The 13,981-nt window shown below is 36.7% G+C and overlaps 1 protein-coding gene across 1 annotated transcript in view; it reads right to left on the bottom strand.

Moving 5' to 3' along the window:
• RSPO3 (R-spondin 3) overlaps window positions 1-13,981 on the bottom strand; it is a 75,763-nt gene that overhangs the window by 26,981 nt on the left and 34,801 nt on the right. The window contains exon 4 of the mRNA XM_024552169.3: window positions 13,427-13,624. Coding sequence (XP_024407937.1) covers window positions 13,427-13,624 — 198 coding nt within the window. The remainder of the gene's footprint in view (window positions 1-13,426; window positions 13,625-13,981) is intronic.

Here is a 13,981-nt window from a genome sequence, read left to right as displayed (position 1 = left end):
GCATCGAAATAGATGGCTCCCTTAGCTGTTTAAAAATAGGGCTGACACAAGGTGATTCAAAAAGAGGAGAAAGCAAGTCAAGTTAGTATGGCGATATGCTGTTAAATACCTGTATAGCTCCACACATTGAATTGGTACCATCAACGTAGTTGTTAATGGAAAGCAAGTAAACAATATTACGGGAAATATGGTGTCCATAAAGCAGTATGATAACTGCAATGCACTAGGACTGAGATAAGGTCACTTGGGCAAAGTCATCTAATCTCTTTAGGCGTTAGTGTTATTTATTGCCAAAACAAGGACAGGTAAACTTTGCTTCTCCAAGATCCCTTTTGACTCTCTCATTTTGATTTTTCTCATGTTGTTATTACTATATAAGAGAAATAAAATTAGTCCTAACATGCATCTCCTCTCAATTACATTGGTAGAGGCGGGAGTGAGTTTGTGGTAGACACAGGGGCAAGATAGCTTCATTATGTGCCCACACAAATAAATACACTCACACCAGTGTGCCTGGCGTTACATCTAGTGCACAACTACTGCTCCATAAATGTTTGTTGAATGAACACCCACATACATAAGATTACTGTATTTAACAAGTTTTTAAAAAATCAGCAACGCTGAAGGCAAAATTGTAGTTATTTAAACTATAGGAAAAACACGGTAAATATAATAGTCAAATAAATAACAGAGTGTGAAAAACATTTTCTATGCTTAGGACAAATGATTAATATACCTGTAAGAGTTTCTACAACTGATTCAGAAGTTACTTAATAGAAAAATAGGCAATGTATATACATAGCTATCCTATAGAAATCCAAATAACTAACAAACACAGGATTAGCCTTACTAGTAAGCAGAAAAATGCCAATAATAAAACAATAAGATACTATTGTTAATGCATCAAATTAGCAAGAGTTTAAAAAACTGGTAACATCCAGTTCTGGCAAGACTATAGGAAAACAGGCACGTCTGATATGCCACAAATGCGAACTGTTAAAATCTTTTTGGAAAGTAATTTGGCAGAATACATTAATATTTAAAATGTGTACATCCTTTTATTTATCCATCCAATGTTTGGGACTCCATTTTATTTTAAGTATCCCCATTATTGGATGCTTTCCAAGTGCCAGACACAAGCCTAAGAGTTTTATACACACTCGTCAATGCCTCACTGCATAACTCCTCGCGATAACTGTGAGGTAGTTACTATTACTGTCCCCATTTTACAGATGAGGAAAACAAGGTATAAGAAGATTAAGTAATTGGCTTAAAGTTACAGAACTAGTTAAAAGCACAACTGAGATTTGAAAACAGGTATGTGGGTCCAGAGCCTGCTTTCTAAATACTATGATGTATCAACTCTTTTACCTCTGGTAGAAAATGAGTGCATTGACTTATTAACATTATAGAGATTTTTATTATAAGAGCAAAATCAGGAAAAAATTTACTACCCATGTATGCCATTATGGTGTATTGTCTATTTATGACTATGGTATCTATACATACCACAGCATGTATACCATTGTTGACATTAAAAACAATGCTTTTGTAAAAAACTAAACAAAGAAACAAATATACAGCTAATCTAGAGTTGAACTGAGATAGTTCTGCCTGTCAAACTATTTCAGTACTGTTTTACTTTACTAAGCTGAAATTGTAAGGAGTAAACATTATATTTTGAAGATTTTAAACACAAAAAGAAACAATGAGTCTATGAACAGATACTTCTCTTAAAACTGAGAAAACCCGCAGGCATGGCAGGAAAAGACGACAAGGCAAGATATGACACAGGAGGAGGGGCACTGAGGGCGTAAACCGGAAGGAAACCAACGATGCTGAGGGAAATGACACAGAGACACTCCTTTCTCCTGCGTATTTCAGAGCCAAATTGGACAAACTGAGGAAGTGTGAATCCTTCCTAGTTCTGCCAATAAACTACTTTAGTAGACTGTCTCAGTTATTGAAACCAACCAACTTTGAAATAAAACCAAATTCCTTCATGATTTTGGTGTTGCATGGAAAACAGATACATATCATATCAGATGTTTACAGTGAGTGTTTATTATTCTGAGAGATATTTCACTATCACATGTCTATGCTCCATAAAAAATAATTGGCCGGTTAGCATTCTACTAATTACACTATGGAAAACTAGGCTATTATTTCTGTCAATTGGGATAATAAGGTTGCAATTAATTAGATATGAACCACTGATCCTAAGTATGCATACATTGCTGTGTCTGCCTGACTTTTGGAATTAGCAATTATTCATTTTTCCCAAGTGTGAATTTAATATGTTGACATTTCCTTGCCAAAAATGTGATATTTTATAAAACAACAATAAAAAATAAGTGGCACTGTGCTTCTAAACTTCTAGATTTTATACAATGCAAAAGTAAAAGGAATATTTCATCTAAAATGCACATGTTTTGCATTGAGATATGAAATGTAATTGGACTCTGTTCAGAAACTCTTTCCTAAATTTGATTCTTTGCAAAAATAGGAAAAGCAGGCTTTTCCAAGCAGAAACAACAAATAAACAAAACAACCCTTTACAAGGCAAATTTCTCAATTATGGCAGCCTGAGCTCACAGGGGCTAGAGTTATGACCGCATAGTGTATAAACAGTATAAACATAAGAGTTCAGTAATTAGGTTTGAGTTAATTTTAATGTTCCAGTGGCCTGGTGCATAATCAAGCAAAAGGTCATTACCCACACTGGTACATTTCACACAGAACACTCAGCAGCTAGCAATGGAAATGGACATGTCTTTACTTAAGCTTGCACAAATCAATCCCAGAAACCACTCGTATGAGCAGTGGGTTCGCTTTCTATTCGTTTCAGAGCCAGTTTACTCATGTAAAAATGTTTCTAGCAAACCAGAGAAGTCAGAAAGAAAACAGGTTATAATGTTATAAGCATTGTGCCGGACATGCCTTTCTAGTGTGAAATAGATGGAGAAACACTTTGGTTACTCCTCCTCACTTAAATTTTTTCTTAAATAATATTGGGCAGGATTATCCTATAGAGGAGTATACGTTTCTAAATTTCGTAAATTTTGAACTTTTTTTGTGGAAGGGGGTCATTTGTAACTGTTGTTTTTTCAGCCTAGCCCCTTGTTTCCAGATAGAATTGTCACTCAGCATGACCCACTTGTTCCTTGGCTTCAGCAATGGGCACGGGACTCAGGCAGACCAGTCACAGTACTCTAGTCCCCCTGCCCCAGGGATTCATTCAGGGGTGGCCATGTGACCCACGCAGGGTCAACTTAAGTCCATTCATGAGAGCTGACGAATGCAAACTTAGAGAGAGAACTCCGTTTTTGGACTGAGCAATGTGGATGTAGACTTAGGGCTGCCCAGCGCCAGCTTTCCCCCTGAGTAGAGAAAGGCCTTGTGCAGCAGGGGAGAACAGAGGCAGGATGAGTGGAAATGGTGAGAAAGAGCCAAGTGATATTGTTTAAGGACTTGGAGTAAGCTGTGCCTGAAGATGATAGTTTTCTTTTTGCTTAAGGTAATTTGGAATCTGCCGTTTTCAACTAAAATGACTGATGAATACAGAGGCAGGTTAGCAGTGAGTCTGGTGAAAAAGGATTAACAAAGGGGCATAAATACTGTTATATCCTTTTTCTGTTCAAGCAATAACAGCATATATTTGAAAATAATGTGTTTGGAGAAATGAAAAGACAGAAAGAAAAACGATAAAAAAGCATTTCTAATTTAGGACATGAAAAATGGGGTACTTTAAACAAAAGTTAAAAGGAGTGGGATTACTCATCATTCAACATTCTCTTCCTATCTTAAGTAGTTTCTTCCTTTGTAAAAACACACACAATGACTATTTCTATTATACTTTACAATTTGCAAAGGGCAGAACTGGAAAAACAAAAAAGGCCAGGCCAAGATACCTTCATACACGTAACAAATATTTATTACAGCACCAGTTATGTGCTAGACACTTAGGTTTCTAAGACATAAAATGAACAAAAGAAACGAAAAAGTCCCTGCCATTATGAATCTTATATTTTAGACGTTGGCATCATGGTTTATGTCAGTCCACAAGGTGATGAGCATTGATGATCGGCTCACTTATAACATGTACCTGGGTGGACAGTTTTCACCTTTGCCATTTGCTCCACCAGTAACTGACGTCTTCATTAGAGTTTGCTAACACATTTATGAAGACATGTGTTTATGCTGGCAAAAATAAAGTACCTCTGCGTACTTTTAGTTTTGGTCTCAAGGTGAACATATGTATTTCTCTCTGTGACCACCATGTTGATGTGCTAATATGTGTTTTCAAGATGGTTAAGTAGGGTTAAACATACAGCTTGTGGCTGTGGAACAGAGCTGAGTTATGGGGCCCTTTGGAGAAATGACCCCAAGACCTTGGCTTCTTTTGCAGCCTTTCCTAGCCAACTGAGATCCCTGCCAATTAGGAGAGTTCCCTAGAGAGAGACTGGGAGAGCATCAGCATAAATTTAAATTTTGGACCCCCAAGTATAGTTTCCAAAAGGGCCTTCTTGTCCTTTGCTAATTACAAAGTAAACATCTCTCCTGCGAAAAGACACTTCCTCCTTTCATGCTCCTGTTCTATTTGCCACCTCCCTAACACAGTCACTCCTTGAAACTGCTGGGGTTGCTGAAACCTCTTTGGCAGAGAAGACACCCCACATTTGAAGGCACAAAAGAATTATTCTTTCCATAGATCATTATCTTGTTCTCCTTTTATCTGCTCCAGCAACTTCTTCATAGCAGCGTTACAGACTAACTTTGTAGATTGTTAGAGCCTGGCTAAAGGGCTGGATGCCTTGTCCTTAGGCCTCCCAAGAGGTGTGACCAAACAAATACAACCAGGTTCCAATTACACTCTGTGATATCATTGAAATAGAAACATTCCCAAGCTTGTTTACATTAAAACTATCACTTTTAGCATCATAAATGGGAATGCACCACTCAAACGGTTTAATTCTTACACATTGTTGTCAAAGCAGACCCCAAATAGAAAGAGGTGTATTTTTCACTGATGGACAAATCCGAACATAAAGTTTCTAGCATAGTGTCTGACACCACTAGGCTATCATTATTAACGTGGGCAGAATGGGTGTACATGGCAAATTCTTCAAAACCTCTTTAATCCACTATGTTTCTGTTCTTTTCCATATGCATTTCTCTTTCCATTAAATCTTCAATTCAGTCCCTTTTACCTTTGGTTTATTGTTCACACATCATACACACACACCCTTAACTTTTGCAAATGACCTTACCTTCTCTCATTATAGGCATGTTGTTTTATTTTTCAATATTTGTTTACTTATTACTTTTTATTGACTTTATTGAGGTGACATTGGTTAATAAAATTATGTAGGTTTCTTTCTTCTTTTTAAAAAGATTTTATTTATTTTTAGAGAGAGGGAAAGGGAGGGAGAAAGAGAGGGAAAGAAACATTAGTGTGTGGTTGCCTCTCGCATGCCCCCTACTGGGGACTCTGCAACCCAGGCATGTGCCCTGGCTGGGAATTGAACTGGCCACCCTTTGGTTTGCAGGCTGGCACTCAATCCACTGAGACACACCAGCCAAGGCAAAAAATTGGTATAGGTTTCATGTGTACAGTTCTATAATATATCACCTGTATATTGTGTTGTGTCACTACCCCAGGTTTCTTCCACCACCATTTTATTCCTCTCCCCCACGTGCTCTTCAAGAGACACTGCTTTTCCTCTCCCCCTTCAAACCTTGTGGAGCCCCTACCCCCCTTGACAATGATAGAAACATCACAGTTTTCTTAGTCCTCAGCCAGCCAACCACATGAAGGAGCCCAGATGGAATTGCTAGGGGATCTCAGTTAAACATGTTCATTCACATTTATTGTTATTGTTGTTTTAAGCCTGTGTGTTTTGGGGTCATTTGTTATGCAGTGAAAGCTAACTGAACAACTTCACTTTCATGCACAGGATCTACACAATTGCAAAATCATTGTTTGCTTAAGGGCTAAGTAATGCTTTGTGTATTACAACTATCACTTTATTTAATAACCTGACCCATGCGTGTTATGGGTCAGATTAAAAATATCAGATATTTATAAGCATCATAACAAACATTAGATATTTATAAACATCACAAAATCTGAGAAAATAAAGGCATTTATGATGATAATTTATTTTATGATGGTTTTAGAATAGGGATGCTGAGGTACACAACTGCAGAGAACCCTAAAGACGACTATTCCACCACCTTTCCTTAAAGGGCTACAATGACAACACAGGTATTTCCCACCAGGGATTTTGACCGCCATGAATAATTTCCTCAAGATCTTAGAAAGCCTACAAAAATGGGATTATATACATTTGGCATTAATTATGGAGAACTGATGGTTGAGTTATAAAAATGGTATAGCATCTAGAATGAAATAAAAGGCTTCTTATTTTATTTTGAGCATTTTCTTTAAGATTGAGACATTTACAACAATACGACAGGATTGTAAAATAGGGGATACATATATTTTATTAGGGAATATCTCTATCTCTCTGAGAGCGGAAGGTTTTGTTTACTGCAATGGACTACCTTTCTCGGAGGTTTTAACATCCTGACTATTTCTGTGTGACACTGAAATGTTTTAAATTAAAATATTAACTTTTAATAAACAGTTATTATTTTTATATTGATTGGAGAAAAAATTTTCCCCTCTGTTCCACCATCTTGTCCTTGTTACCAAAGCTTCACACCATGTGCGGGCTTTCTTTTGTTGGTGACAAGAGGCCCTTCTCAGTATCTGAACAAACAACACATTTGGGTAGGAACTGACTAGATCCCCCAGAAGGGATAACGAAGACAGATGGTTGAGTTTATATGAGGATTTCTCCTCCTTGGCATTAGCAGATAATTGTTACTGTGTGGGGCTGTCCTGTGCAATGTAGGATATTTAGCAGCATCCCTGTTCTTCACCCATTAGACGTCTATAGCATTCCCTTCTCCTAAGTTGTGATAATCAGAAATATCCCCTGGGGAGAAAAATCATGCTCGTTAAGAACCACAGTCTCTTTTTGGTGGAGTCTATAGGGTTTTCTATGTACACTATCATGTCAACTGCAAACAATGACAGTTTTACTTACTCCCTTTCCATTTGGATGCCTTTTATTTCTTTTTCTTGTCTGATCGCTGTGGCTAGAACTTCCTGCAGTATATTGCATAAAAGTGGTGAAAGTGGACACCCTTGTTTTGTTCTTGATCTTAGGGGGAAAGCTTTTAAATTTTGCCCATTGAGTATGATATTAGCTGTAGGTTTTTCATATATGGCCTTTAGAATGTTGAGGAATGCTCTCTCTACTCTCACTTTGCTGAGTGTTTTTATCATAAATGGGTGCTGTACTTTATCAAATGCTTTTTCAGTGTCTATTGATATGATCATGTGATTTTTGTTTTTCCTTTTGTTTATGTGATGCATTATGTTTATTGATTTGCAAATATTGTACCATCCTTGCATCCCTGGAATGAATCCCACTTGATCATGGTGTATGATCTTTTTAATGTATTGCTGGATGTGGTTTGCCAATATTTTGTTGATGATTTTAGCATCTATGTTCATCAGCAATATTGGCCTGTAGTTTTCTTTCTTTGTTGTGTAAAAAGCTTCTGCACAGCTAAAGAAGACATCAGCAAATGAAAAGGGAACCAACCATATGGGAAAATACACTTGCCAGTGATACCTTGGACAAGGGTTTGATCTCCAAAATATATGAAGAACTCACATGACTCCACACCAGGAAGACAAACAATCCAATTAAAAAATGGGCAAAAGACCTGAACAGACACTTTTACAAGGAGGACATACAAAGGGCCCACAGACATATGAAAGGATGCTCAGCATCACTAGCCATTAGAGAGATGCAAATTAAAACCACAATGAGATACCACTTCACACCAGTCAGAATGGCCATCATAAACACATCAACAAACAACAAGTGCTGGCGATGTTTGGAAAAAAGGGAACCCTAGTGCACTATTGGTGGGAATGCAGACTGATGCAGCCACTGTGGAAAACAGTATGAAATTTCCTCAAAAAACTAAAAATGGAATTGCCTTTTGACTGGCAGTTCTACTGCTAGGATTATACTCTAAGAATCCTGAAACACCAATTCAAAAGAATCTAAGCACTCCAATATAGCAGCATTATTTACAATTGCCAAGTTTTGGAAACAGCCTAAGTGCTTATCAGTAAATGAATGGATCAAAAAAATGGTGGTGCATTTATACAATGGAATACTACACAGCAGAAAGAAAGAAGGAGCTCCTACCCTTTGCGACAGTATGGGTGAAACTGGAGAGTATTATGCTAAGTGAAATAAGCCAGGTGGTGAAAGACAAATACCACGTGATCTTACCTTTAAGTGGAACCTAATCAACAAAACAAATAAATGAGCTAAAGCGAACCAGAGACATGGAAATAAAGAACAATCTGACAGTGACCAGAGGGGAGGTGGGAGGGAGATGACAGGGGGAAGAAGGGGAAGGGTCAAATCAAGGAACGCGTATAAAGGACCCATGGACAAGGACAACGGGGTGGGAGGGTAAGGACTGAATGTGGGAGAGGGGTTGGACAGGGCAGGGGAGAACAATGGGGGAAAATTGGTACAACTGTTATTGAACAACAATAAAAAAATTAAAAATAAAAAAACCACAGTCTCTATGCCATTACTATCTTAGCTCTGTACTTTTTGAAATTTTCTCTGACCTATGTCAAAGGGCTAGTCCACTGCTTGGGTGCAGGGGAGGAGCAGAAAGCTCCCGCCCTCCAGAGCTTAAACAGGATGAGTGCCTGCAGGCCAGCTGGTCTTCCTCCATGAAGTGAAGGTGGGGACAGGACATCATCCACATTTTCTAAGCCAGTTGGCATCTACAATTTTGAGTTAATGAATCCATCTATTTGGATTTTGAGAGCTGTTCTGAGAATATTGGCTAAATATCTTGTTTTGAATTTGAATGAACATTTAATATAAATTCTTCTTGTAGAAAACTCAACTATTCATCACTGGAATAGTTGTCATAAAGATTTTAAGAAGTAAACTAACAAACAGGGGAGGATACTTAGTAATGAAACAGACTCATTTTTTATTTGCTTGATTTTTTATAACAGTTTTGCTGTAATTTAAAATATAGCACTCATGATATGCCCTGGCTGGTGTGGCTCAATGGATCGAGTGCCAGCCTGCAAACCAAATGGTCGCCAGTTCGATTCCCAGCCAGAGCACATGCCTGGGTTGCGGGCCAGGTCCCCAGTAGGGGGCGGGTGAGAGGCATCCACACACAGATGTTTCTCTTCCTCTCTTTCTCCATCCCTGCCCTTCTCTAAGACAAATAAAATCTTTAAAAAATAAAATAAAATATAGTACTCATGATAAACATAATGCATATTTATAGTAGTGGTATTTGAAGATGTGATTAATAGCCATTTATAAGTTAACATATAACATGTTTCCTTTGTGTAAAACTTACTAGACTTTTACTACTTTACTTTAATTTGGGGAAGGCACATAAAGCAACCTGCAATATGTCCAAATAATGCAATAATTCCCACACTGTTTCTTCCCTGGAAATGTCCCTGGACATTTTATTTATTTATGTTTTAATGGATTCCTGTTCTCTTTTTCTTGCGGAAGGGATGCTGTCTCTTCCTGACATCAAGAAAGCAGACCTGTCACCATTTCTTCTGTGCCTCCTCTTCCCCTACCTTTCTACCCTAAGGTCATGCACAGCAGGTAATAAATGAGCAGGTTATTCATGCAAGAAAATTTCTTCCATCCTTTCTTTCTTTGTGAATTGCCTGAAAACCCAATGTCTATAGGAAATTTTCTTCAGTCAGTTAAAGTATACAAATGAATAAGGAACATGTCTGGTGATCCTCCTTCCTTTGTGCCCCCCAATCCCTGCATATACACAAAAATCACCCTTTTGCATCAAATGCCAGCACATGTATATTTCATTGTCTTGCTTCACTTCTCCGTATCTAAGATGGTTACACCTAGTAAATCAAAAGAGTCAATAAATTTAAGTTTACAACCATTGAAAGTGCATTTTCTCTTGTTTACTTCTGTTTCAACATAATGTTTAAGGCACGTGTGACAGCAGTCTGTATGTTAACCTTTATAATCTCTTAAAATGTTATGTATCTTTGACCTGTAAGACATACAATTCAATTGAAACAGGCTCAAGCTAGAAACTATTGTAATGGGAATAACTTATTAAAGCTAGTACTGAATGGAGACATTCAAATTGATTAAAAGGTAGCATGTCAGGTAAAGGTAGATAGTCTTAAAGGGTATGAAGACTTTATCAGATAAAATTTTAGATTTGGGACTGAAGAAATTGCATTTTTCTTTGCAGATTTACTTATTGTAACTATTCTAAGAATGTTAGTAAAGAAAATGTGTGTATGTGTAAGATTAGCAATTTTCAAATATATATATGTGTATGTATGTATATATATATATGTATCTCACAACGAGAATAATCCATCCTGTTATGAAAACCTAGTTCCTTCTATTCAGCCTCTTTGTGTACATTTCGAAAAGTCATTTCTGGATCTTATCATTCTTCCCTGGAGACCTTGCCTTTGGCAATTACGACACAGCAGGAAAAATCCTGAACATATGCTCTACACCTTTTCCAAATATGACTTATCTGCCTCTGTCTATTGTTAACCTTTTAGGCAGAAGTGATAGGTATAAGCTTAAATGCAAGATTTTCAGGCTACATTTTATTTTAAAACACCTTATCCTTTAGCTTACTCCCCACAAATACTCCAGCCGTGAACCTAAAACATCTTATTTTATGAATCAATAAGCATTTAAGAACAACTCAGTAATAGCTGTGTTAGTGGTAGGAGAAATCACGTCTTTATCACTTTATTGTATTTGTTTTTAACACTTTATTACATATTTACATTTACATTTATATTTATATTTATATTTATAGGGTCTGGCAGAAGGTAGGCTTGCTCGAGTGTGGTTGGTAGGGTGTGTGAATGGTCACACGAGGTGGACAGCCATTTGCACATTTCACCTAAAATGTCATATAGTGTGCTTGAGTGTGATATTGTTATGTTACAGAATTACATGCTTATGGTTTTGTAATAAATGATTTTGTAATAAAAAGGGGTGTTATTTGTGCCAGACCCTGTATATATATCAGAGTATCTCGGAGTCTAAATAGAGTATTCTGGGTAATATTATTTTGATGTAATATAGTGGTCTGTTCAGAGGTCATAAATATTTTTCCACTTGGTTTCTCCGTGTTCAAAGTTACCATTAAAGGAAGCTAAGAAAACTGTTAGGTTAGAGAGGCAAAGATTGAAAGAAGTGGTTTCCTTAGTAACTTAAATTTTTAGGCTACTTGAGAAAAATTTTTGACAGAAATAAAAAGATGAATGAAGATTAATAAAAGTGGAACTGAATCTGGTATTTAATTATAATTGCAATTTATATTTCCTACTTGATCGTCTATGTATTATCAAATTTGAAAAAGAATAAAACATAAATTTTTATGGTTGTGTAATGTTCCTTTGTAAACATAAAATGTCACCATATCCTAAGGAGAGGAGGAAAAAGTTACTTTTAAGCCAAGCTTATGTCACAGGTTACTGTTTTTAAACTTCTTGTTACATTATTTGTCTTATCTATTCTTAGTTTTGAAAACTGACATTTTCAATGTTAATGTTTAAGTCAGGTGCTAGCAAAATATAAGATCACATTCTCAACTAAAAAAAAGTAATTAGTATCATAATTTAATTTCTTATTGGACAATGTTTTCTTTACTTATATTTGAAAAGACAAGTGTACTGAATACTGATTAGTAAGGTAGAATCTTTACCAAAATAATAATATGAGTAAAAACCAACTGTAAGTCACTAAATTTAAAGAAAATATAGTAAACATAAGTAAATGTACAACTATTGGAGCTTACCAACAAGAAGAGTGAAGAAATATTTGATTTCTAAATCCAACTTTTAAAATCTAAGATGTTTTAAATTAATTGGTAACAAATGCCAGAAAGACCTTTTTCACTAGCCAACTTTCATTCCTTAAACCTAGTTTTAATCAAAACCTCTTACAAATTTACAAAAGCTTGAAGTTCTCTTTAAGATAATCCATGTCTTCAAGAATTTTATCACATTAACTGCTTGATTGCTAGGAGCAACAATAAGCTTTGTGCATTCTAATGACGGCCAGTTCATTCAGTCCAGTGAGACACTGTGCATAGTACAGGTGACTCAAGTTCCTCCTCACACGAGCAGCATTCAAGTTTACACAGCCACTTCCGCTGTGTTCCTGTTGAACTTGTTCACACACACATATGATCTCCCTTACTACATGATACTGTGACTACTGTTTAAACATCTCAGACCTCCATAGGACTCTGACAGAAATTGCACCCTATTCAGTCGTGAATCTCCAGGGCTAAGCACTATGTGTGGCCATAAAGTGAGCGAATGAATGAATGAATGAAAGAAGCGAAGGAAGTTCAACTACAGTGGCAGCGAAACTCCTTTAAGGTACAGTTAATTGAGATAATTTGTCTGCTGTGTAGAGTTATATAAAACTATGTAACCTATTTGTAGGCAGTGGTGCTGAAGACAGTGAGAAAGATGAAAAAGTTAAACTTTAAAGGCCAACAACTTCTAGATGGAAATGTAATCCCCTTAAAACATCATATTAAATGGTATATTTCTCCTTGACAATCATAAGACTTCAGAACAAGACCTGACAGAATTATTCAATACTAATCTAATAGGTTCTGTAATCTGGTATATAAAGTTCATGTAATATGAAAAAATGGAAGATAACGTCATTAATGCTTATATTATATTCATAAAATATGGCTTGGTTCTTTATCTCAAAAGTCAGTATTGAAAACATATCTATTTAAATATCTAAAAAATCCTGTGTAACCTTTAAAATACATTTAGCTACCAAAAGCTTATATCCTAACTGCACTATCTTGGTTTGTAGGCAATGAAGAAAGGAATAGTTTATTTTCTAGTGTCTCTTCGCCATGGTCTTATACCGCATGGTGTTAGACCTTGCGTTTATGAGGCTACCCCAACATTTTCTAGGTACTAGGAAGGTGGAGTAGAGAAAAAATAACGCACCCTGCCCCGCAAATAAGCCTAAATTCCCATGATGCAGCCTTTCTCGTCCGGATTCAATGAGCACACTTCCATAGCAGCTTGAGGTTCTGATAGCAGGCTCCCTTTTAAAAAATTGCACAACTATGTCTGTAACTTACAGCCAACATATTATTTGGTTGCTTACACATTTTATGGTTTTAGAACATGAGTGACAATACTAAATGTGTCCTAAGAAATAAGGTAAGATTTGCATCAAGTTATGAAGATTCAAGTAAGGACATTTTTTAAGTACGATTGTACCTCGTTCTCCCTTCTGACACTTCTTCCTTTGCACTGTGCACTTTCTTGTCTCACTGGTCGGGGGGCACAGGTTACCCTTCGCTGACGGATGCTGCATTATCTCTCGGACCCTTGCTTCAGTCCCTCTTTTGAAACCACATGTTTTTCCTTTCTTTGTGCATGGACTCCAAGGACCCCATTCACTGGCTTCACAGTGCACTGAAACAGAACAGCAGAAACAGACTCAGCTGGCTCGCAGCTATTTTCACGATCATCACATAAACACAAAGGTTTGCTTCCATCAGTACACGCCCAAATTCTGAGCAGAAGTCCTGCAGAACAAAGTCGGGCAAGATGACTTAAAGATAAAATGAATGTAAAGGGAAAGGCAGGAATAGAGTGTTTTCAGGTTTTAGTATTCATATTATCAGGTAAATTTATTCTTACATTAGGTTTACTTTTCACTTTAGATTTGATTTATCTAGCAACTAATATAATTACTCACAATTGACCAATGTTTTACAATTTCTAAACACCGAACATGACTTGATAGAACAGTCACTGATCTGACCATAA

Source organism: Desmodus rotundus, chromosome 11 (assembly GCF_022682495.2).
Source record: "Desmodus rotundus isolate HL8 chromosome 11, HLdesRot8A.1, whole genome shotgun sequence".
NCBI lineage: Eukaryota > Metazoa > Chordata > Mammalia > Chiroptera > Phyllostomidae > Desmodus > Desmodus rotundus.
This window is presented reverse-complemented; position numbering and strand designations above follow the sequence as displayed.